Source organism: Chiloscyllium punctatum, chromosome 2 (genome assembly GCF_047496795.1).
Source record: "Chiloscyllium punctatum isolate Juve2018m chromosome 2, sChiPun1.3, whole genome shotgun sequence".
Lineage (NCBI taxonomy): Eukaryota > Metazoa > Chordata > Chondrichthyes > Orectolobiformes > Hemiscylliidae > Chiloscyllium > Chiloscyllium punctatum.
The window spans coordinates 8,328,066-8,353,591 of NC_092740.1; the positions used below are offsets into that span (position 1 = coordinate 8,328,066).

General features: G+C 41.4%; 1 protein-coding gene across 1 annotated transcript; it reads right to left on the minus strand.

Annotated features, from left to right (window-relative positions):
• Positions 1 to 24,635, minus strand: LOC140492616 (uncharacterized). Its single transcript, XM_072591633.1, has 7 exons — positions 24,322 to 24,635; positions 19,129 to 19,512; positions 13,118 to 13,465; positions 8,974 to 9,084; positions 5,855 to 5,894; positions 4,679 to 4,740; positions 1 to 83 (listed from the first exon to the last, which is right to left on the minus strand). Exons 1-7 carry the CDS (start codon positions 24,599 to 24,601, stop codon positions 58 to 60), a joined length of 1,251 nt encoding a protein of 416 aa, XP_072447734.1. The 5' UTR covers positions 24,602 to 24,635; the 3' UTR covers positions 1 to 57.
• Between the last annotated feature and the right edge of the window lie 891 nt (positions 24,636 to 25,526).

Genomic DNA, 25,526 nt, shown 5'->3' on the forward strand with positions numbered 1-25,526 from the left:
CAGATTTCCAGAGACTTTTCTTTAGTCTCCCAGACTGGGACTATTTTCACAGGTCTTTCAACAAGTTGATGACTGGAGAATACCTAGGGAAAGAAAAACCAAAAAAAAGCCTTAGTTGGGAAGTTTCCAGAACAAAATTCCCTCATCCTGCAAACCATTAACTCACACTCCCATCCCAACCGTGCAACGATTCCAATCAGGGCCACTTGGTTATGTTTTTCACTTCTATTCTCAACATATGGCCAGCACCGATTCTGACTTGATTAACCAAGCCAACACCCAAACAGTGGCCAGTACCTAAGCTTAGCAACAACTCAGTTCATCTACAGTGTCCTTCGAGCAGTAATTAACCAGCAATTAGCTGCTCCAAGGAAGCTGATGCCTCTCCTCCTGGCTGATGCAGAGTGTCCTGCCTCAGTGCTGATGGTACTTATCAAGGATCAAAGGACAAGGGAAGCAGCTCAAAGTCTCCAGGAAAATTTCCCTGAAGAAATAGATGTCAATGCATAGGAACCTCTCATTCAAAAGAAACTGACTTGGAGAAAACTCCTCTATGAATTTTTGAGAACACCCATCAGTAAGGGAAGTATGGAGAATGAATTGGAGAAAGGAATGTCAATGGGATCAAGGTCAAGGACCTCCTGGAAATACCTGTCAAATGTACAATTGGAGAAGCGGCTCTCGGATCAGGCTTATCAGCCACACAACAACTCTCAGAACCCATGACCCAGTGACACAGGATTTCCTTAGTAGATGACCATACTCATTAGTTGATGATAACAAATTGATATGCACTATCCTTCCAGGCCAGATTCCAACAGCAAACATTTAATAGAACATAGAACATAGAAGAATACAGCGCAGTACAGGCCCTTCGGCCCTCGATGTTGCGCCGATCAAAGCCCACCTAACCTACACTAACCCACTATCCTCCATATACCTATCCAATGCCCGCTTAAATACCCATAAAGAGGGAGAGTCCACTACTGCTACTGGCAGGGCATTCCATGAGCTTACGACTCGCTGAGTGAAGAACCTACCCCTAACATCAGTCCTATATCTACCCCCCGTTAATTTAAAGCTATGCCCCCTTGTAATAGCTGACTCCATACGTGGAAAAAGGTTCTCACTGTCAACCCTATCTAACCCCCTAATCATCTTGTACACCTCTATCAAGTCACCCCTAAACCTTCTTTTCTCCAATGAAAACAACCCCAAGTGCCTCAGCCTTTCCTCATAGGATCTTCCTACCATACCAGGCAACATCCTGGTAAACTTCCTCTGCACCCGTTCCAGTGCCTCCACATCCTTCCTATAGTATGGCGACCAAAACTGCACACAATATTCCAGATGTGGCCACACCAGAGTCTTATATAACTGCAGCATGACCTCAGGACTCCGGAACTCAATTCCTCTACCAATAAAAGCCAGTACGCCATATGCCTTCTTCACTGCACTATTTACCTGGGTGGCAACTTTCAGAGATCTGTGTACATGGACACCAAGATCCCTCTGCTCTTCTACACTACCAAGTAGTCTACCATTAGCCCAGTAATCCATCTTTTTATTACTCTTACCAAAGTGAATCACCTCACACTTAGCTACATTGAACTCCATTTTCCACCTTTCTGCCCAGCTCTGCAGCTTCTCTATATCCCGCTGTAACCTGCCATATCCTTCCTCACTGTCTACAACTCCTCTGACTTTCGTATCATCTGCAAACTTGCTCACCCAACCTTCTAACCCTTCCTCCAGGTCATTTATAAAAATGACAAACAGCAATGGTCCCAAAACAGATCCTTGCGGAACACCGCTAGTGACGGCACTCCAAGATGAACCTTTGCCATCAACTACTACCCTCTGTCTTCTTCCAGCCAGCCAATTCCTAATCCAAACCTCCAACTCACCCTCAATGCCATATCTCTGTATTTTCTGCAGTAGCCTACCATGGGGGAACCTTATCAAACGCCTTACTAAAATCCATATATACCACATCTACTGCTTTCCCCTCATCTACCTCCTTAGTCACCTTCTCAAAGAATTCAATAAGGTTTGTGAGGCACGACCTGCCCTTCACAAAACCATGCTGACTATCCTTGATCACATCATTCTTATCCAGATGTGCATAAATCCTATCCCTTACAATTCTCTCTAAGACTTTGCCCACAACAGAAGTGAGACTCACTGGCCTATAGTTACTAGGATTATCCCTACTCCCCTTCTTGAACAAGGGAACCACGTTTGCTAGCCTCCAGTCCTCTGGCACTACTCCTGTAGACAAAGAGGACACAAAAATCAAGGCCAATGGCTCTGCAATCTCCTCCCTTGCTTCCCAGAGAATCCTAGGATAAATGCCATCAGGCCCAGGGGACTTATCTATTTTCACCCTTGCCAGAATTTCCAACACCTCTTCTCTACATATCTCAAAGCCATCCATTCTACTTATTCGTGCCTCAGTATTCATATCGACAACAATGTCCTGTTCCTGAGTGAATACTGACGAAAAGTATTCATTCAGTGCCTCCCCAATCTCTTCAGCCTCCACACGCAACTTCCCATTACTATCCTTGATTGGACCTATTCCTTCCCTAGTCATTCTTTTATTCCTAACATACCTATAGAAAGCCTTAGGGTTTTCCCTAATCCTACCAACTAAGGACCTTTCATGTCCCCTCCTTGCTGCTCTTAGCTCTCTCTTCAGGTCCTTCCGGGCTACCTTATAACTCTCAATTGCCCCTATTGAACCTTCACGCCTCATCTTTACAAAGGCCGCCCTCTTCCATTTAACAAGGGATTCCAACTCCTTATTAAACCACAGCTCCCTCACACGACCCTTTCCTCCCTGCCTGATAGGTACGTACTTATCAAGGACACTCAATAGTTGCTCCTTGAACAAGTTCCACATATCAATTACGCTCTTGCCTTGGAATCTACTTTTCCAATCTACACATCCTAAGTCATGCCTCACCGCATCATAATTTCCCTGCCCCCAGCTATAACTCTTGCCCTGTAGTACACACTTATCCCTCTCCATCACTAGAGTAAAAATCACCGAATTGTGGTCACTGTCCCCAAAGTGCTCACCTACCTCTAGTTCTAATACCTGGCCTGGTTCGTTACCCAGAACCAAATCCAGTATGGCCTCACCTCTTGTTGGCTTATCTACATATTGTGTCAGGAAACTCTCCTGCACACATTGCACAAACACTGACCCATCTAAAGAACTTGAGCTATAGCTTTCCCAATCAATATCAGGAAAGTTAAAGTCTCCCATAACAATCACCCTATTACTGTCACTCTTCTCCTGAATCATCTTCGCAATCCTTTCTTCAACGATTCGAGGACTATTAGGAGGCCTGTAAAAGACTCCTAACAGGGTGACCTCACCTCTCCTATTCCTAACCTCAATCCAAACTACCTCAGATGGCAAATCTTCGTCCATCTTCCTTTCCACCGCTGTAATACTATCTTTGACAAGCAAAGCCACACACCCCCCTCTTTTACCCCCACCTCTGACCCTACTAAAACATTTAAACCCTGGAACCTGCAACAGCCAATCCTGTCCCTGATCTAGCCACGTCTCCGTAATAGCCACAACATCGAAGTCCCAGGTACCAACCCACGCTGAGAGTTCACCTACCTTATTTCGTATACTTCTGGCATTAAAGTATACACACTTCAAGCCACTCTTCTGTTTACAGGCACCCTCCTTTAAGATTGATGCCATATTCCTAACCTCCCTACACTCCAGGTCCTGCACCCTAAAGCTACAGTCTGGGTTCCCATGCCCCTGCAGAGTTAGTTTAAACCCCCCCCAAGAGCACTAGCAAACCTCCCCCCAAGGATACTGGTGCCCCTCAGGTTCAGGTGCAGACCATCCTGTTTATAGAGGTCCCACCTTCCCCAGAAAGAACCCCAGTTATCCAAGTACCGAAATCCCTCCCTCCTGCACCATCCCTGTAGCCACGCATTTAACTGTTCTCTCTCCCTATTCCTCGACTCTCTATCACGTGGCACGGGTAACAAACCAGAGACAACAACTCTGTTTGTTCTAACTCTGAGCTTCCAACCTAGCTCCCTAAAAGCCTGTCTAACATCCTCAGCACTCCTCCTACCTATGTCATTGGTGCCAATATGGACCACGACTTCAGGCTGCTCTCCCTTCCCCTTAAGGACCCAGAAAACACGATCAGAGACATCATGTACCCTTGCACCTGGGAGGCAACATACCAAACGTGAGTCTCTCTCGTTCCCACAAAACCGCCTATCTGTGCCCCGAACTATCGAGTCCCCAATTATTATTGCTCTGCTCTTCACCACCCTTCCCATTTGTTCTCTCCTCTTTTGTGAAACAAGCTGATGTTCAAAGTGAATATTCAATTCTCAACTTTAACTCACTTCCATAACTGAGGAACAATGAGGAAACTCAAAGAAAAGTAGAGACGGTCTCAACAGGAAACACATTGCTTTTCACTCAGTTACATTGAATGGTCAGTAAGTTAGAAAGTTTGTCAATCAAGGGAGTCAACCCTTGCAGTCAGTATACAACCTGGATAATGAGGGTGACACTCTGCCGCTACATGTCTGTCCAGGATTCCCATTGTATTTATGCTTCACATTCTCTCTGTTACAGTGTCTAAAATGGACATTGATCGGTCAGTTAGAGTACAACTAGTACCTGGATCAGATGGCTGTTGGACCTGAGCAGTCTCAGGAATGCTGGACGAACCTGGATCATTTCTGAAAAACACACAAGGATCATGAATATACCAAGGAAGCAAATGGTAAAAACCCAGGACGCAGCAAAAAGCATCATGTGTTTTTTGATAATTCAGATCATGGGGGTCACTGACTGGTCCTAGTTACCCTTGAGAAGGTGGTAGTGAAATGTTCATTGGGTCAAAGTTCTGGAATTCCCTCCCCAAGGGCACTGTGGCACTACCAACAGCACGTGGACTGCAGCAGTTCAAGAGGGCAACTGACCATCACCTTCTCAAGGGCAACTAGGGATGGGCAATAAATGCTGGCCCAGCTAGAGATGCCCATGTCCCTCTGTGAATAAAAATGATGTTCAGACTTAGACACAAATCTTCCATCTCACCCTTTAATAATCCATCACCGGAAACAGTCTTAATTTGGTACCAGAATGTGACTGGCACCCATGGAATCCATGGTTTAGTCAGCAGCTGTAACACAGGGAGGGCTTCAGAAACTGTCAGGAATCAGTGACAAACAAATGATTCCAGGCAACTCTCGGTCAGCTTTGTTCAGCTAGTCATGGGACAGGGAGGGAGAGTATTGGAGATGAGAGGAAAATTCCTGCAGGGGCTTCTCATCCGCTGTAACTTTGGAGGTGTTACAGGGCTTGGAAATCTTGGAAAAAGAAGAATGATTAGGAAATTGCGTCCCCATCCTGTGGAAATACAGCTGCTTGGAGAAAATAGTAAATTTCACAAAAACTGCAAGTGACAACATTTCATTCTTTTCCTCCGTAAAACATTCATTAAAACTCAAAGTATCTGCTGTGATGAAAATGAGCAACATTTTAATTTTACATGAGGGTGAATTGCAGGTTAATTTGGGAAAAGGGTAATCACAGGTGAATCTGGAGGTGGAGATTTGCAAACAGCTGGAAATTGACAGATTCTGATCAAAACGATGAACCTGTCATTTACCTCAGTCTGTTGAGATCACTCTCCCACTCGGAGTTTTTGAGCAGCTTCTTAAAAGGACAAAGCATATTAGCAGCTCATCAGCAATGGGCTGCATTCTGTCTGTGAGCAAGAGTGTTCAATTCAACCCTGAAACAGAACATTTCTGCCATCAATCTTGCATCATTCATTAATTATCCTACCTCCTTGAAAATGTGATCAGCTCGATTTGCTGTGAAAACCCTAAAGAGACAAAAGTGATTGTTAAATGTTTGTTGTGTTATGAACAAATTTGCTGCTTTGTCTCCACATTTGGAAGTGTTTCAAGCAAAACCATGACTTCTCAACAACCTACACAAAATGCACAGTTTGCACAGAACTCAGAATGTTTTGTGACACTTACACCCTTTATTCAAGTGTGTCTGACATATCCCAGTCCAAGATCTGTAATTGACCAAGTCAGGTTAGAATGTTTTAAGATGATCAGTGGGAACAAAGGATCAGATGTAGGAAGGTGTGTTGCCTCAAAGAGCAGAGGCAAGGTAAGAGAGAATATTGTTGTAATCCCAGTTATTACTGGACAAGTCACACCCAGACACACAACCTGGCTTGCTAGATAATATTTAGATATCTGTTAGCTTATAATGAAATTTTCTTTCTGTGAAAGATAAGTACACAATAGTACACATATTTCTTTAATGTAAACCAGAAGTTTATTCAGAAAAAAAATGAAGATGCAATAGAATAAACCAAACTACCTACATCTGACAAAAATTAAAAAATATTAAAGAAGAAAGCATGATCCAAATAGTGCCAAAACACTGTTTGTAAATTATAAAACAATAAAAGTTTTTCATTGTACCCAAACATTTTCACTGGTACAGTGATCAAAAACACAAATTGCATAGTACCCAAAAATACTACTCGTGCAACATGCTCACCACATTACTTGTTTATATCACTTTGGTAGATTTAAGCCATTGCAATTTAAACTTGTCAGTTGAAAATGCACATAGTTCTTCCTGGAACTAGATACAGCTGAGTTTAAATGCACTCAGTTTTAAGTAACTTCTTCAGGGTTTTGTCCTAACATTTGGAGTCTGTTACTAACACTAACTCTTCACTTTAAAGTAAAATAGTTCAGTATACCCTTCCCTTCTCAGGAATGAAAGTAAATATACTGCCATATTCATCAAAGGATTTCACAGGACTACTCAAACAGAGCAAAGCTAAAAATAAAACTTCCTCCAAACTATGGGGATATCCTTGAAGCTTTCAAAAAAATGTTCCAGAAATTTAAAAAAAAACCTTGTTGGGCCTTTATTTATCGTGCGGGGCCATAAGACAATCTAAGATAAACAAAAATCCATCAATTCTAAAGTTAGGCCTCAATTCTGTTCTTAGAAGAAATCACCAAAACTACAACAGTACTCACAAGCCAGTTATTAATCTTAGACATGCAGAAAATCAACATGCTACTGACTTTAAAAACAAAAAAAAACAAACTTAGAACAAATAATAATAAATACTGCAAGCTGGTTGGGAGGGTGAACTGTGAAGAGGATACAGAGATACTTCAGTACAATTTGGACAAGCTCAGTGCAAATTCATTGCTGTTGAAGTATAATGTGCAAGTATGAGGTTATCCACTTTGGTAGCAAAACCAGGAAAAAGACAATTTGCTAGAATTCTCTAGGTCCAGGGAAGGACCATTCCATTCAAAAATTATGAATGCAACTCCTTTATTCAAAAAGAGGAGGAAGCAGAGAGCAGGAAATGACAGGACAGTCTGCTTATCCTACAGAGTGAAAATGTTAGAAGCTAATATTGAACATATTATAGCAGGTTACATCGTTGCAATAAAAGATGCTGCAGAGAAAAGACAACATCAGGATACACCGTGCTTATGAGTCCAGAAGGCCATTGATAACGTAGAAAATAGGAACAGGAGTAGGCCATTCAGCCCCCTGTGTATGCTTTAATATTCAATATGATCATGATTGATCATCCATTTCATGACTTTGTTCCTGCTTTCTCTTCATACCATTTGATTAATTTAGCCTGAAGAACTATATCTAACTCCTTAAAAATACTCAATATTTTGGACTCATTTGCTTTCTGTGGCAGAGAATTCCATAGGTTCACCACACTCTGGGTGAAGGAATTTCTCCTCATCTCAATCCTGAATGGCCTACCCCATATTCTTAGACAGTGACCTTTGGTTCATGATTCCCCAGTTATTGGGAAAATCTGTCCTGCACTTACCGTGTCTAGTCTTATTAAAATTTCATATGTGGTCCCCACCCTCATTCTTCTAAATCCCAGTGAATATTATCCTAACCGATCCAATCTCATGTCATATATCAATCCTGCAACCCCAGGAATCCTTTTGAGAAACCTGCATTGAACTCCCCCCCTCACCATAAAATCCTTCCTTAAATAAGGATACCAAAACCTCACACAATAATCCAGATGTGGCCTTACCAAGGCCCTATACAATTGCTGAAAAACATTCCTGCTGCTGTACTTAAACCTCTCAGTCTGAAGCCAAATTGCAACTGACCGAGATGGGGAGGGAGAGGCCATAAAGATAAAGATAACAATTTGAACTTCGCAAGGTGACATCATAGAACTCAGGAGTCTGAGGTCTACAACATGGCTGAGATGTCCTGGATGTTCAATTTGATCAGCCAGTGCAAAGATAGATCAGGAGTGCAGCCCCAAAACAGATCAGTGCCTGAACATTGCACCCACTGCATAGGCCCAAAGAGGAGCCCATGTTACCATCCACCCCAAGATATAGCTCTGTTACTCAGACTATCTGCCTTCATGCAGCAAACTCTCCAAATTTATTTTAACACTAAAAACACATAGGGGAATTGTTTTGATTTGCAGCTTCCTTTCTGTTTAACTGAGATTCTGTGCTGAGTGGGAATGAATGGAAAAGGTGTGGTCTGTTGGGATTTTGTCAAATGGGATTGAATGAAAAGATATGTTGGTGCATTGAGTTTCGACAGTAATAGGGAGTAGAATGGGGATTGATCCAGAGCTCAATAGAATGGGTTTGAATGACCTTGCTTGTGAAACAGCCTCAGTGTTCAATCATTCATGAGAAAGCTCAAACAGGAGATAGATACCAGAGAGTGGCTGATACTATCAAACAGGCCACCTATACCCATCTTCCACCATGACTAAAACAAAAGCCAACGTTTTCAGAGAATGTATTGAAGAGGACAGAGTTGGTGAGGGAAAATTAATGTAGGGTCATCATTTGTTGCAGAACCATATTGTCTTATTTTACCTCATGCTCTACAGAACCCACCTCCTTTCTTCCTGAAGGTGATGAAGATGATGACAATGACGATGAGGAGGAGGAGGAGGATGAGCAATGAAATCATCAGCGGATTTACAGTGGTGGGCTCAGTCTTCTTCACTGTAATACAGCAAGAATGACATTGGTCAGTAATATCTCAATGTAATATCTCAGCGCAGTGAAATCTATAGCAGGGTTACAGAGCATGAGAATACATGTACAAACTGGACATTCTCTGATGGAGCAATGCAGTTAGTCCCTCTTCCCAGTCCTTCCCTATAATCCTCGAACTTGCTCCTTTCCAAATACTTCCCAATTTGTCTTCTGAAAGATCCCCCAATGAATCTGTTTCCACTGTCCTTTTAGGCAGTGAATTACAGATCAGAGCAATTCCTGAAGGAGGTGGCTGCTTAATTCTGTGACACAGAATATCATGTTAGATGGATATTTTAAATCATTCCTAGATCTTGTGCTGACTCATCTGGCCCTAACTGGGCAAATGGTAAAGGCTGCATTTAACTCCAGCTCCCCCCAGATTGAGCAAGTGAAGAATTGGCAATAGTGTCCCCTCCTTGGTGTTCCTGCACCCCAGATGTTGTTATGAAGCAAACAAAAACAGAAATTGCTGGAGAAACTCAGCATCTGTGGACAGAAAGTAGAATTAAGGTTTTGAGTCCAGTGACCCTTCCATAGAACTAACAGTTGCTAAGAAAAGGTGCTGTTGACAGGGCATGGGGGGAAATGAATGAGAGGATAGGAGGAGACAGAGCCCAGAAGGTGAGAAAGACAGTTAGGCAGACAAGGGAATGGATAATGGTTTGCCAGGGAGAAAGACAATCTGATAATGGGAACTAAAACTAGATAAAACAGCCCATGGCATTATCGCGCCTGGGGTGTGGAATTGGGGTAAGGACATAGAAAGGGGTGTTGAGGTTCTAAAATTACTGAACTCGATATTGAGTCCTGAAGGCTGCAGGGTCCCCAAGCAGAAGATGAGATGCTGTTGTTCCAGCTTGCGCTGAGCCTCGCTGGAGCACTGTAATGAGCCTGAGACAGGGACAACAGGGTGACTTTTCCTGATGCTATTTCTGGTGTATCGGTCAGTATCAGATGGTCTGTCCAGTTTCATTTTTTACCTTTGATGTTTTGCAGCTTGAGTATCACTGAGTTGTTTGTTTGGCCATTGCAGAATGCAATTAATAGTCCATCAGCTTGCTTTAGGTGTGGAGTCATTTGTAGGCAGGGCAAGGGACAGAAATCATGGACCAGGTGCTGTTCCTTGCCCAGGCTCGAACCCAACCTAGAGAGCTCCCACCCATTGCCCTGACCTGACACAATAAACTCGGTTATTGAACACTGATGTACCATCCACCCTGTCTTGTGCCCTTCATTTAGGGCAGGCCATGTGAGGATGGAGATTTGATTCCCTAAAGGGCAGAACTGAATCAGAGATGTTTTTCCAAATATCAGCAATGGTCAAATGCACCCATTAAATTAGCTTTTCATTTAAGTTCCAGATGTTTAAAATTTTAAATTTTGCTGTGGGGGGATTTGAACCCATGGCCCCAACTTGGGTTTGTGGTTTAGTCGCCCAGTGACAGAAGCAGTATACCACCACTTCCCTTTATACACAATGTGTGAATGTAAAGCTAGGATAGGTTCCACATGGCTGTGATGCCTCACATCAAATGGACACTGGGGGAATGTATTTGCACTGATGGAACTATTCCTGATGAAGGTGTGTATAATTTAATTGTCACCAAGAGGGACACATTAGACTGTTGCACCTTCCTGCTTGAGAAGATGGACTCAATGTCAGTATAATTTGGGGTTGTTTGGAAATTGAGCTGAATGTTCTGACATCAGAATGCACCTTAAAGGATCAGCACGTCAAATTATATTAAATATTTTAAAAGTCAAATTTAAAATACAAAACAAAAATACTGCAGATTCTGAAAATTTGAAATAAACATCAAAATACTGCAAACACTCAGCAGGCCAGACAATATCTGTGGAGAGAAACAGGATTAACATTTTAATTAGAGTGTCATATAGTCATAGAGATGTAAAGCACAGAAACAGAACCTTTCAGTCTAACCTGTCCATGCCATCCAGATATCCTACATTAATTTCATCCCATTTGCCAGCATTTGGGCCATACCCCTCTAAACCCTTCCTAGTCATAGAGTCATGAGGTGTACAGCACAGAAACAGACCCTTCAGTCCAACTCATCCATGCTGACAAGATATCCCAACTCAATCTAGTCCCACCTGTCAGCACCCGGCCAATATATCTCCAAACCCTTCCTATTCATATACCCATCCAGATTCCTCTTAAATGTTGCAATTGTACCAGATTCCACCACATTCTCTGGCAGCTTATTCCATACATGTACCACCCTCTGAGTGAAAACGTTGCTCCTTAGATCTCATTTACATCTTTCCCCTCTCACCCTAAACTTATGCCCTCTAGTTCTGGACTCCCCCACCCCAGGGAAAAGACTTTGTCAATTTATCCTATCCATGCCCCTCATGATTTTATAAACCTCTGTAAGGTCACCTGTTAACCTCCGAACACTCCAGGCAAAACTGCCCTGGCCGATTCAACCTTTCCCTGTAGCTCAGATCCTCCAACCCTGGCAACATCCTTGTAAATCTTTTACGAACCCTTTCAAGTTTCACAACATTTTTCCAATAGGAAATAGACCAGAATTGTATGCAATATTCCAACAGGGGCCTAACCAATGTCCTGTACAGCCATAATATGACCTCCCAACTCCTGTACTCAATAATCTGACCAATAAAGGGAAGCTTACCAAACGCCTTCTTCACTATCCTACCTACCTGCGACTCCACTTTCAAGGAGCTATGAACCTGTACTCCAAGGTCTCTTTGTTCAGTAACACTTCCTCAGACCTTATCATTAAGTGTATAAGTCTGCTAAGATTTTCTTTCCCAAAATGCAGCACCTCACATTTATCTAAAATAAACTCCATCTGCCACTTCTCAGCCCATTGGCCCATCTGGTCAAGATCCCGTTGTAATCTGAGTAACCTTCTTCGCTGTCCACTACACCTCCAATTTTGGTGTCATCAGTAAACTTCATGTATCCATCCAGATGCCTTTTAAATGTTGTAATTGTACCAGTCTCCATCACTTCCTCTGGCAGCTATTTCTATGTATGCACTACCCTCTGCAATAAAAAGTTGTCCCTTACATCCCTTTTAAATCTTTCCCATCTCACTTCAAACTCCCTTACACTGGGGAAAAAGACCTTGATTATTCACCCTATCCATGACCCTCATGATTTTATAAACTTCTATGAGGTTTCCCCTCAGCCTATGATGCTCCAGGGAAAGTAACCCCAGCCCATTCAGCCTCTCCCTGTAGCTCAAACCCTCCAACCCTGGCAAAATCCTGTAAATCTTTTTCGAACTCTTCCAAGTTTAATATCTTTCTTACAGCAGGAAGACCAGAATTGAATGCAGTATTCCAAAAGTGGCCTAACCAATGTCCTGTATAGCCACAACATGACCTCCCAACTATAAAACTCAGGGGTCTGACCAATAAAGGCAAGTGTATCACTACTTTATCTATCTGCGACTCCACTTTCAAGGAACTAAGAACCTGCACTCCAATGTCTCTTTGTTCATAAACACTTCCCAGGACCTTCCCATTAAGTGTATAAGTCTTGTCCTGATTTGCCCGACCAATAGTTTAATGACCTTTCCCCAGAAAACCAAATGTGTTACACTCTCACTGTACACCCTCTCTAGACTAATGACTTTTTAATCTTCATTCAGTTACAAGGTCAGGGTGTCATTGGCTGGGCCAGCAATTATTGCCCATCCCTACTAGTTAAGAGTCAGCCACATTGCAATGGGTCTTGAGTCACATGTAGGCTGGACCAGGCGAGAAGGGCAGTTTCCTTCCCTAAAGGACATTAGTGAATCACATGGGCTCTTACAACAATATGTAGTGGTCACATAGTCATCTTTCGATTCTTACTTTGAGAATTTTATTGATTTCAAATTTCACCATCCGCCAAGGTAGGATTTTAACCCTGGTCCCCAGAACATTATCTGGGTCTTTGGATTAACAGTCCAACGATAATATCACTAGCCATTGCCTCCAATGTAGAAGAATTTCTTACCATGTACCTGCAGCCGAGTGTCTTTCTGGATCAGATACTGAGAGTTGAGTCTTGACCTGTATTCTACATGACACAGGTAAGTGTGATTGTCTCTCACACTCAGCTGGTTTATCCTGGTCGATGCGTTTCCCTCCTCTGGGTTCCCGATGAGCTCGTACCGATTTCCACCGTGTCCAGTTGTCCAATTTCCCTGTGATTGGGCTGTAAATGTAACAATGTGTTGATAGGGCTCCTTCCTCATCCAGGTAACAGTGGTCAGGGTGTGGGAGTCCCAGCTCCTGAAGATACAGGGTAAAATAACTGAATCTCCCTCTGTTCCAGTCACCACTGAGACATTTCCATGAGCAGCTGAGGAAAGGAAAAACATCAGGATGGATGAAGTCAGTGTGCAGAATTTCTAGTTTAAGTTTCTTACAATTCTTTCAACTTCACAATGAAATAAGTAATTAAATATCCCACACATGTTTCTTGCAGGTCTGAACCAGGCTTTTATAGACTCCTAAAAGACTCACCCTGATGAAAATCTCTCATTCTCAATCCCCTCATTTTGAGTCTCCTATTCTTGAAATTCTTACAGATTGGAAAATGCACTGAGCCCACCCTAAATTCATTTGTCCAGTACACAACATCCCTCCCACCTTCACAAAATATGTGGATTATTGTTCCCCAGCCTTATACTCCACCTGTGTGCCTTCACTCTGTCCAGAAATCCTATAACAATGATTGAACACATGTCTGTGTGAAGGTGAACATTTCTGATATTAACCTGAACGTAACCTTTTCCTAACTCCAAACCATGACCTGTGCCATGAACACAGTTTGATTGAATTCTATTCAAGATTAAGATTTCCTGCAAAACCCACTACCTCATCACGTGGTGGGGGAGAGGCATTAGCCCCATGCTGTACCACCTGTATAAATTAATCATCCTCTGAAAGAGGGAATCTCTCCCTATCTCCATCCTAATGTGAAATGAGTTTCAGATTCCACCCACATCCTCTCAGGATCTACTCCCTCAAGACCCCTTAAAGATCTTGCAAGTTTCAATAAAGTCACTTCTCAATCTTCAGCAACAAGTTGACCCTATCTGACTCTGAACCAATCAGGATGGGCAGGTAACAACACTCTGAAATTCTCAACCAACAGGAATCAGGGAGGTGGCTTTTCACTTATTTTCAGCCAAGGAGACCTTATGTTTCACAATGTGTTTACCCAATGAGGGATTGGGAGGTATTTGGCCTATCTTGTCCTCAACTAATGCCAATTGACAAAAAAAGGAGGTAATTCTGCCCACCAGGTCCTTGCTAGCTCCACATAGAAAAATCACTCAATTCCACCAGGCCCTGCCAGTTTATTCCCTTCAAGTGTCTGCCTGGTTTTCTTTAGAAATCAATGACTGCTTCCACATGTACTTCCCTTGATGTTGGTGACTGTCAGTCATCAGCACTCACTGTGTAAACATTTCTCTCTCACATTCCCTCTGCACCTCTGGCCCAAAATCTAAGATCTGCACCCTAGTCCCAAATGCTTATGAATAGACCTTTTGCTTCTCTATTTTCTCTTTCACTGCTATTATCTTCTTACACTTCAGTCAAAACACCCATCAATTTCCTTAGCTCCAAGGAGAACAATGCTTGCTTCTCAAACCTTGTAACTAAAACCAGTCTCTGACCCCCACCTGAAACTCTCCCAGGCCATCTGTAAATCTGGTTATAAATCTGGTAAATCTCTGCACTCTCTCAAGAACTTTCAGGTTCTTCCTAATGTGTGGTGACAGACCTGGACACAATACTCGAGTTGAGGCATAACTGAAGCAATACATGTTTACATTAGTTTGCAACTAATGTTTACAGTTGTGCAGCCCCTTAACTGAAACATCAAGATGACGGTGCATAAGTTTAACATGAAAGCCAGTGGGATCAGAAGGGATTTGAGGAGAACCCTTTTTTCACAGAGAAGGTGGTTGAAATTTGGAATGCACTGCCTAGGAGGGTTGTAGAGGTGGAAAATCTGACAACATTTAAAAAGTACTTGGATCACCAGCTGCAACTTCATAACATTGAAGGCACGGCCCGAATGCTGGAAAATGGGGTACGTGTAGATTTAGGGATTTTTTTCTTTGTTGGGACCCAGCAGCTAAAGGGCCTCTCCTCTTCTGTTTGATTCTATGGATCAGCACACAATATGTTGAGAGTGTGGTGCTGGAAAAACACAGCAGGTCAGGTCAGCACATCATATGAATGGAGATAAGAAACAAAAATGGCAAGAAGATGCTGATAGGAGCAATCAAAAGCTCCATAACAGGAGCAATACGGTGGGAAACGAAGTAAGTCAGGAAATAGTAAGAGCATGTAACAAAGGTAGTACATTAATCATGCACATTGGGATAATCAGATTAGCAGAGGGAGCCATAAAGAAGAATTCATAGAACATATTCAAGACAGTTTCTGAGTTCAATATGTTGTGGATCCATCAAGTAATGAGGCTATTTTGGATTTGGTGATGGATCATGATTCAGGTTTAGTCAATGATGCCAGAGTGAAAGATACCCTGAAAACAGTGACCATAATATGTTAGAATTTAGTGTTCAGTTTGAAAGGGAGAAAGTTAGGTTGGAAGTAACAGTGCTTAGCTTATAAAAGGGTAAGTATAAATGAATGAGGACAGAACTCGATGGAGCGGGCTGCAGAAGTTTAGCAGTAAAAATGGCTAAGGAACAATGACATGATTTTAAGGAAATAGCTCATGGCTCACCACAAAGGTGTTATCCAGTGAGGAGAAGCATTCTAGGAAGTTGATAAGATAATCAGGATTAATGAGAGAAGTTAGTATAGCATCAGGTTGGAAGAAAAAACATACAACATAACAAACATTCATTGTAAACCAGAGAATTGGGAAAATTTTAACAACCAACAAAACGTGATAGAAAAATAATAAAGCAGGAGAGAATACACTTTGCGGGTAAACTACCAAGTAATATCAAAACGGAGAGCAAGACTTACTTTAAATCAATAAAAAGGAAGAAATAAAGCTAGAGTGAACATAGGGCCCTCAAAGATAAGTGTGGGAAATAATAATGGGGAACAAAGAAATTACAGAGGCGTTTTCACAGTGGAAGACACTAATTTTGTCCCAATTTTAATAAATATTCAAGCAGGAAAAAAATAAATAAATACAACGATCATGAGAGGAAGAAGTGTTAGGGAAAGTAATGGTGTTGAGTACGAAGTGGGCCCCTGGACTTGATGCGAAGCATCCTGGGATATTAAAGGAAGTGGCTATAGAGACAATAGATGCATGGGTACCAACCTTCCAGAAGCATTAGATTCTGGGAAGGTGCTAGAGAATTGGAACACTGCCAATACAACATCTTTGTTTTTAAAGTAAAGGAGATAAAAATAAAACAGGTAACCATAGACCAGTTAGTTAATGCCTGTTATTGTGAAAATGTTGGAGTCTTTATTAAGGTTATAATCATTGGGCATGTAGAAATGGATAATATGATCAAGTCGAGTCAGAAAGTGAGGACTGCAGATGCTGGAGATCAGAGCTGAAAATGTGTTGCTGGAAAAGCGCAGCAGGTCAGGCAGCATCCAAGGAACAGGAGAATCGACGTTTCGGGCATCAGCCTGAAGAAGGGCTGATGCCTGAAATGTCGATTCTCCTGTTCCTTGGATGCTGCCTGACCTGCTGCGCTTTTCCAGCAACACATTTTCAGCTCAAGTAGAGTCAGCACAACTTCATGATGAGGAAATTATGCCTCACAAATTTACTTGAATTCTTTGAGGTGGTTACAAGCTGGATACATAAGGGGAATCAGTGGATGTTATACGTTTGGATTTTCAGAAAACATTTCACAAGTAGCAAAACATTAAACTCCCTAATAAGATTAGATTCAATAATGCTGGTGATAGTATATTAGAATGGATAGAGGATTGACTAACTAATGGAAAACAGAGTGTTGGGATCAGGGGGTGGTTTCAGGCCAGCAACCTGAAATTAGCGGTGTGTCGCAAGGATCTGTGCTAGAACCACATTTATTTCCAACATATGTTAATGACTTGGATGAGATAAGTGAACAAACTGTAGCCATGTTTGCTGATGACAAAAAAGTAGGCAAGAAGGCAAGTAATGAGAATAAAACAAAGTAGCTGCAGAGAGATATAGACAGATTAAATGAGTGGGAAACACTTGGCATGTGGAATGTAACATAGAAAATGTGAGGTTATGCGTTTTAGATGGAAGAAAAGAGGAGCTGAATATAATTGAAACAGAGAAAGCCTGCAGAAGGTGACAGAACAGAGGGATTTGGGAGTTTCATGAATCACAAGAACATACAAGCTCAGCAGGTAGTAGGTAAGCTAAATGGAATGTTGACCTTTGTTTCAAAAGGAATGGAATGTAAAAGTAAGGAGGTTTTGCCAAGTGTTGGAATACTGTGAACAGTTTTGGTCCCTTTTCAAAGGAAAGTTAAACTGGCAGAGAAGTTTCACTAATTTGGTGCCAAGAATGAAGGAAAGAGTCTGAGAAGATTGGGTCTGTACTTATTGGAATACAGAAGACTGAGAAGTGACTTCATTGAATCAGAAAAGATTCTTTGCATATTTGACTGGGTAGATGCAGAATGATTGTTGACCTTGTAGGAGAGTCTAGGAACAGAGGGTATAATCTCAGAATGATGGGTTTATGTCAATGCTACTCCTTTAACAAGGTTATGCTGTCCTTGTCTTTTTTGCAGTGAGGTCGTAAAAGACACAGACTCTGAAAGGTCTGAGTTTGAAGAGTTTCAGGCTCAATTTGATTGTAGCTAACAGATATTGCCTCAAACAGAAGGCTTTCAAGTTTAAAAAAAAAACTCGTTTAATGAAAGGGGCGTGGCCAGTTCTCCCAACTCAGCCTCTCTGGTTTGGTTTAGTTTTTAGCAGTAGTGTTGAAAAAACTGCTGGACTCAAAGAAACAGGTCCAGGCTGGTCTCTCTCTTTCTCTAAGACGCTGTGCTTGACTTTACCTTTTGTGCCAATGGATGTTTATGATGATTGTTGTAAGTATTTGGAACAGCATCATGAACTTGGGATAATCTGTTGGGGTTTTGGATAGGTTAAGTTATTCAGTCTTCTGCTCTCTTGAAATTCTGTACTCTTGAAATTAAATTCTATTTGGCTTAAAACTATGTGGTTCAACCACCTGCATCCCTCCTGGAATATCCACGTTACACCTACACAATAGGCAGAGTTAGGGTCTGGGTTATTTTCTTGAAATGTTTTGAAGGGGTCTGGCCTGGACCATGACAGGTTGCACATTTAAGACAAGAAGAATGTCGTCTCCAAGAAGGTAATGAATATTTGGACTTCTGTGCCACAGACAACAGTTAATGTTGTGTCCTTAAGTATAGTCAGGATTGAGAGAGACCAAGTTTATTCAGTATGGGAATCAGTTGTGGAGAAAAATCAGTGAAGTGTAATTTAACGTTTATCAGCACACTCACTATTGAAAGGTGAAACAGGGTCAATGGGCTGACTGGCCTTCGACAATGCTCCAGCTGCCTCAGTTCTCAACACCTCATTTTTGAAGCCTGTGAATCCCATTTTTTTTCCAATCACTCTCTTAATATGTCCTGACATCTTCAAACACCGATGCACACAGACCGCTGGCTTTCTTTTTCTAGATACATCCTTTAAAACTGCATCCTGGATTCTACATTGCCCACAGGGAGCATGGAGGCAGTGGGGACCTTGAAGCATGGATCCTTGGTGATGTTCTGTCTGCTTCCTATAACAGACCACTGAAGCCTGTACAAAGATGGCAAATGAGTGGGTGCATGAGAGGATGTGGGCGGTTTCAGAAATAGTCTATAAATCCCAGCCTCATCTGTCTGCCTCTTGCTCTCTCCCCTCTCACTGCCTCCTGCCTCAGACCAACTGAAAGAGCCAAGGAGCCAACCTGAATGTTCCTGAATGCCTCTCTTCATTGAGCTGTGAGGGCAGAGACAACACTCAAACATTTTTTCTTACCTTCAATTTCCAGCTTTGTTGGAGATTGTGCTTGAAAACTGCCAATATTGAGCTCCACACGACACAGATAGGGACCAGCATCCTCCTGGCTCAGTCCCTCCATCATTAGTGAGATTTCATTTTTGCTGAGGTTCCCCACGAATCTGAATCGATTCCCACTGTCTCGCTGTGTCACATTCTCACACAGCTCACCCTGTGAATGGTCTGTTTCAGAATATGTACACTTAAAGATAACACCTGTGTCAGATTTAATCCATATCACGGAGCCGATGAGTGTGAGATTAGTGTCAGGGTGGGTGAAGCTGCAAGGTAAGACAGCAGTTCCTCCTTCCTCAGCCCTCACTCCATCCGCGACTGTCATTGACCAACCTTTATCAGAATCCTCTGTCAGGGGAGAGAAAGAGGCAGGGGATGTGAACACAGCATTGGGAAGGATATCATCGTGCAGAACTGTAACTCTGAGACTTTGATCTGAGTCTGTTATTTAGTTGAAACAAGATTGGCATTTGTAATGAGAGGCAGTGGTAATGTGTATTCATAAGCAATCCAGGATACTGGGCAGAGTTTCAGTACCCACCATGGCAGCTGCTGGAATTTCAATTCAGTTATTTCATTTGGAGTTAAATGGTAACCATGAAACCATTATCAATTGTTGGAAAAAATCCATCTGGTCGACTGATCTTTTTTCGAGAAGGGAAATGCCATTCTTATGTGGTCTGGCCTAATTGTGACTCCAGTCCCACAGCAACAGATTTTGACCCTAAAATGCTCTCAGAAATGCCCAAGGGAGACACACAGTTGCACAAAACCAGGACAATGAATGTCATGACTGAACAGGGAATAGTATGTCAGTAACCATGTCCTGCTCTTCCACTCATTGTCAGTAACTGTACAAATGTACTAGAATCCCAATGAGGTCACCAACACGCAAACAGCTTGACAGATCACTACTCAGAACAGTAGGGAACCAGATCAGCAATCTTCAGTTAAAATAATTCCATCAATTAATTTACAGTAATAACTGCAGTGACCCCTGACCCCCACCCCCCCCAACAAACACAGACTCATCACAATTAAGACAGAGAAAAGATAAACAGTTTATATTTCTACCAAGAATGAAAAAAATAATATTGGCAGGGTAAATAAAATTCTGAAAATCAAAGAACTGACCGCAAGATAGAAAAATCTTTCTCTGTCACTGTCCCTGTGGTTTTTTGCCATGATGCATTGCTGCTCTCTGTGCTGTGACAGTTGTCCTTGAAACTCAATGAGTAATCAGGTGAACTTAAATCTTTGCTTATCTTTCTTTTCAGCTTTCTCAGTTTTTTCCATCCTTATCTCCATGGTGATGCGGGAGCGGGAGAGATGGCTGCTTTCTGTCTGTAGGCTCTGGATGTTTTCCACATTCAGCAGCTGTGTTTACAGAGTTTTTGGAGAGGCTGACAGGTGGGACTTTTTCACCAGAAGATTGAAAGCTATCTGCTGGGTGACTTGAGCGGGAGTCATTATTCATTTGTTCAGCTAAGTGGGTGAATTTATTGAAGGTTTATACATTTGATTTTTATTCAGATTTTTTGCATGCTTAGTCTAATTTATATATAAGCTATTGTAAGCTGCCTATTTTTCAGCTTAATGACATTGAGGGCATACAAGAGACACAGAGTTAGCTGCCTTGTAGATTTAGAGAAGTCATAACACATCAGGATCAGTCACATGGATGACTGTCAGGAAAGGCAAAAGGGTAGTTCAGAAGTCTTCCAGTGGTATATCTCTCCCAAAGAGGTATTGAGTTTTGGGCCCTATTGAAACGATAGTCTCCCAGAGGAATATAGAAGACAGTCAGATCTTGGGCACTAGGAATGAATTTTATGTTTGGTGGGTTTGATAAAATTTAAAAGAATATTTGTTATAGGGGACTGTTCTGTCAAGGGCACAGACAGGAGGTTTTGCAGCAGTGAACATGAATCTAGGATAGTATGTTGCTTTCCCGATATCAAGAAAGGGGAGAATGTAAAAACAGAAGTTATTGTGTACATTGATAGGAATGGCATAGTTAGGAAAAAAATTAAGGCTATACAGAGTGAATATAAGAGGTTAGGTAGAAGATTATAAAAACAGATCCTCAAAAGTAGAATCTTTGGTTTACTCCCAGTGCTAAGCTCAAGGGAGAGAAAAAAGGATAAAGGAGAAAAGACTAAAGAAATGGTGTAATGTTCAGGGAATCAGATTCTTGGATTACTGGGATTTTTTTTCCAGGTGGAGGGATCCTAAGCAGCAGAATAAATAGAAAGATAGATGAGAATGGTTTTGAATCTGCAAACAAAAACCAAATTAATTTGAAAAGACAGACTAGAGCAAGTCAGAGAACAAAGTAAATCTGAAGAATTAAACTAAATTTATTTCAATGCAAGGAATCTTACAGGTAAGACTGATGAGCTCGGGGCATGTATGAGAACATGGGATTGGGATGACACATCTATTACAGAGACTTGGCTGGTGAATGGACAGGACTCGCTGCTTAATGTTCTGGGTTTTAGATACTATCAGAAGTATAGAAAAAGAAGCAAAAGAGGAGGAGGAATATGGTTGAGCTTGAGGAAAATATTACTGTTGTAAGTAGAGAAGATATTTCTGAAAAACTCAGTAAGTGCAAAACTTGACCTTCTCTTGAGTATTAAGACAGAGCAAGTAATTGAAATGATAGCAGTGGGACACTTAGGCTAAAGTGATCATAATTCTATTTGTTTTAACATAGTTATGGAAAAGGCTAAGCCTTCTTTAAAAATAAAAGTTTTTAATTAGAGTAAGGAAAAATTTAATTGATTGAGACAAAATTTGAGTGGAGTAGAGTGTTCACAGGACGTTTGATAAGTGGGAGGCTTCCAAATGCGACTTGGTACTCATAGTTTTGAGTCTTGATTTTCCTGTTAGGTTTAAAAGTAAGGATGGTAGGATAAGATAACAATGGATGAATAAAAATGTTGAGGTTCTAGTCAAGTATAAAAATGAATCATACCTTAGATGTAAACAACTGAATTCAAATGAATCTCCTGCACAATATAAAATATAATTGCGGGTTCCTTTGCAGAATTATTTGTATCACCTAAAACATTCTGTTGGGGTGCTGAATGACTGGGAAGTGGCTAATGTCATGCCTTTATTTAAGAAGGAATGTAAGGAGAAGCCAGGGAATTACAGATATTTGAGTCTGACGTCAGTGGTAGGTAGGTTGTCAGAAGTGATTCTGAAATATTGGATTTATGTGGAGAGGCAAAGAATAATTAGGGATAGTCAGCATGGTTTTGTCTGACAGAAATCATGTCACACAAACTTAACTGAGTTTCTTGAAGAAATAAACAAGAAGATTGATGAGGGGAGAGCATAGACATTGTTTACTTAGACTTTCATAAAGCCTTTGACAAGGTTCCACATGGTAGACAAATGAAAAAAGTTAGATCATGTGGGATTCAGGATGAGCTTGACAACTGGATAAAAAGTTGGCTTAATGGCAGAAGACAGAGACTGATTGTGGAGGGCTATTTTTCAGACTGGAGGCCTGTGACTGACAGTGTTCCACAGGGATCAGTGCTGGGTCCACTTTTATTTGTAATTTATATAAATGATGTAGATGAGAATATAGAAAGCACAGTCAGTAAGATGTGAATGACACCAAAAATGTTGGTCCATTGGACAGTGAAGAAAGTTATCTGAGATCTTGCTCAATCAGATCAATGGGCTAAAGAGTGGCAGGTGGAATTTAATTTGGGTAAATGTGATGTACTGCAGTTTGGTAAAACAAGCAAAGGCAAAACTTATACAATTAAAAGTAGGGCCTTCAGTAGTGTTGTAGAACAGAGAGAGACCTTGGCTTTCAGGTTCATAATTTTGTGAAGTTTGCATCACATATAGATAGGATGGTTAAGAAGGTATTTAGCATACTTGTCTTCATTGTTCAAATGTTTGAGTATAGGAGTTGGGGCATTATGCTGAGGTTGTACAGAATGTCGGTGAAGCTTCTTCAGGAGTACTGTCCAGTTCTGGTTACCCTGTCATAGGACGGATGTTATTAAGCTGGAGAAGGTTTTGTAGAGATTTACCAGGATGTTGCTGGGAATGGAGTGTTTCAGCAATAAAGAGAGTCTGAATACTCTTGGACTCTTTTCACTGGAGCATAGGATGTTACAGAGGTTTATAAAATTATGAGGGATATAGTTAAGGTAAATGGCAGGTGTCCTTTCCCTAGGGTGGGGCATTTCAAGACTTTCAGGTGAGAGGAGAAAAATTTTAAAAAGACATGAGGGGAAAACGTTTTTTATATAGGCATTGGCTCATGTGTGGAATTATTTTCCTGAGGAATTGATGGATGTGGGTACAGTTACAACATTTAAAAGCCATTTATATAAGTACATGAAGAAGAAATGTTTGGAAGGATATGGCCAGTTGTATGCAGGTGAGACTAGTTTGGATTGGAGGCCTGTGACCAGTAGTGTTCCACTGGGATCGATGCTGGGTCCACATTTGCTTGACATTTATATAAATGATGTGAATGAGAATAGAGAAAGCATGGTTTGTAAGTTTTGAATGATATCAAATTTGGTGGAATAAATTGGAGGGATATGGCCAATTACAGGCAGCTGGAACTAGTTTGGTTTGCCATTATGGTTGGCATAGACTTTGTTTGCTAGTAAAATAGCTTTTATTATCATGTGCAGTCAATGAGTGCAGTGAAAAACTTGCATTGAAGGAACTATTCCTGATGAAGGTGTTAACACTTTCATTGTAACCAAGAGGGACACATTAGACCATTGCAACTTCCTGCGTGAGGAGATGCTCTCAATATCAGTATAACTTTAGGTGGATTGGAGATTGAATTGAATGTTCTGAGTGTGTCAAATTCTTTCCATACTGATATCAGAGTGCACCTTAAAAGATCAGCACATCAAAATACATTAAACATTTTAAAAATCAAATGCAAAACACAAAAGCAAGATACTGCAGATGCTGGAAGTTTGGAAAAACGAATCAAAATGCTGTAAATACTCAGCAGGCCAGACAACACCTGTGGAGAGAAAAGGTTAACATCTTAGTTCAATGACCTTTCATCAGAAAATCAAATCACAACAAAGTTCACAGAATCTTTTACATTCTCATCACGCCCTGTACAGATGGAACAATGTGTGAATGGCCTCTTACCGGGTATGACATGCACCCGACTCTCTTTCTGGATCAGACACTGAATATCCTCTTGTAATGATATGTATTCCACCACACACAGGTAAGTATGATTGTCCCTCACACTCAGCTGGTTTATCCTGGTCGAGGCGTTTCCCTCCTTTGGATTCCCAATTAGCTCATATCGATTTCCACCATTTACAGTTATCCAATTTCTTTGTGGTTGGACTGTAAATGTAACAATACGTTGATAGGGCTCTTTCCTCATCCAGGTAACAGTACTCAGGTTGAGATGGCCCATGATCCTGAAGGAACAGGGTAAAGTAACTGAATCTCCCACTGTCCCAGTCACCACTGGGACATCTCCCTGAGCAGCTGAGGATAGAACAAACATCAGACTGGATGAAGTCAGATATTAAATTTATTACATTCCCTTCAAATTCACAATAAAATGAAAAATTCAAACTCCACTCATATCTTTAACAGGTCTATCCAAGACATTCCCCTCCAATAGTCATCCTGATCAAAATGTCTCCCCACCTCTCAATTTAAGGATCTTGAACACAAGATACTTGAAGATCAGGAAATCCATTGAACCCTCCCAAATTCATTCATGCAGAAGCCTTTATCCATTGCTCGAAGTTAATACTCTTTAAATAAGGTCAACTATTTTATAGCCTTTCCCAAAAACACTGTCCAGCAATAACATTCAAAATATTGATCATGCTCTGTGTGAAGGAGAACCCTCTGGTGTCATTCCTAATGTGACCATTCACCAGCTCTAACCTGCAACCTTTGAAATAAACACAGGTTAATTTAAACCCGTAGTCCAGATTACATTTTTCTAAACTTGTCTCAGTATTTTGGGTGCAGGTAGTGGGATAATTCAACCATGTGGCTCTTCGCTGCTTGAACTTTAAAGGTGAGTTGAGAGATGGACTGCTTCCTCATTCCTTACATTAAACAGGTCACCCTTATTTTCAAACCAGTTCATCTTTTGCTCACAAGAGCAAATATCCTCTCAAAATCTGCCTGGTCAAGTCTCCTCAGACCCTTCTTTATTTCAGTAATGTCTCCTTTAATATGTTTTATTTGGTCATGGTTGTCGCTGATTCAGATTATGTGTATTTATTGTCCATCTTGAGTGCCAAGGAGAAGCTGTCTTCTTGAAATACTGCAGCCCTGAGGTATAGGGGTTACCTGCAGTAATTTTAGGGATGAAGCTC

Excerpts from the sequence above, each read along its gene's own strand:
- LOC140492616 (XM_072591633.1), bottom strand. The coding sequence starts at position 24,601 with ATGGGCCATCTCAACCTGAGTACTGTTACCTGGATGAGGAAAGAGCCC. Across the intron at positions 9,085-13,117 it reads CACTCGGCTGCAGGTACATG|TGAAGAAGACTGAGCCCACC; the intron begins GTAAGAAATTCT and ends GCTGTATTACAG. Across the intron at positions 4,741-5,854 it reads CTGATCACATTTTCAAGGAG|AAATGATCCAGGTTCGTCCA; the intron begins GTAGGATAATTA and ends TGTGTTTTTCAG.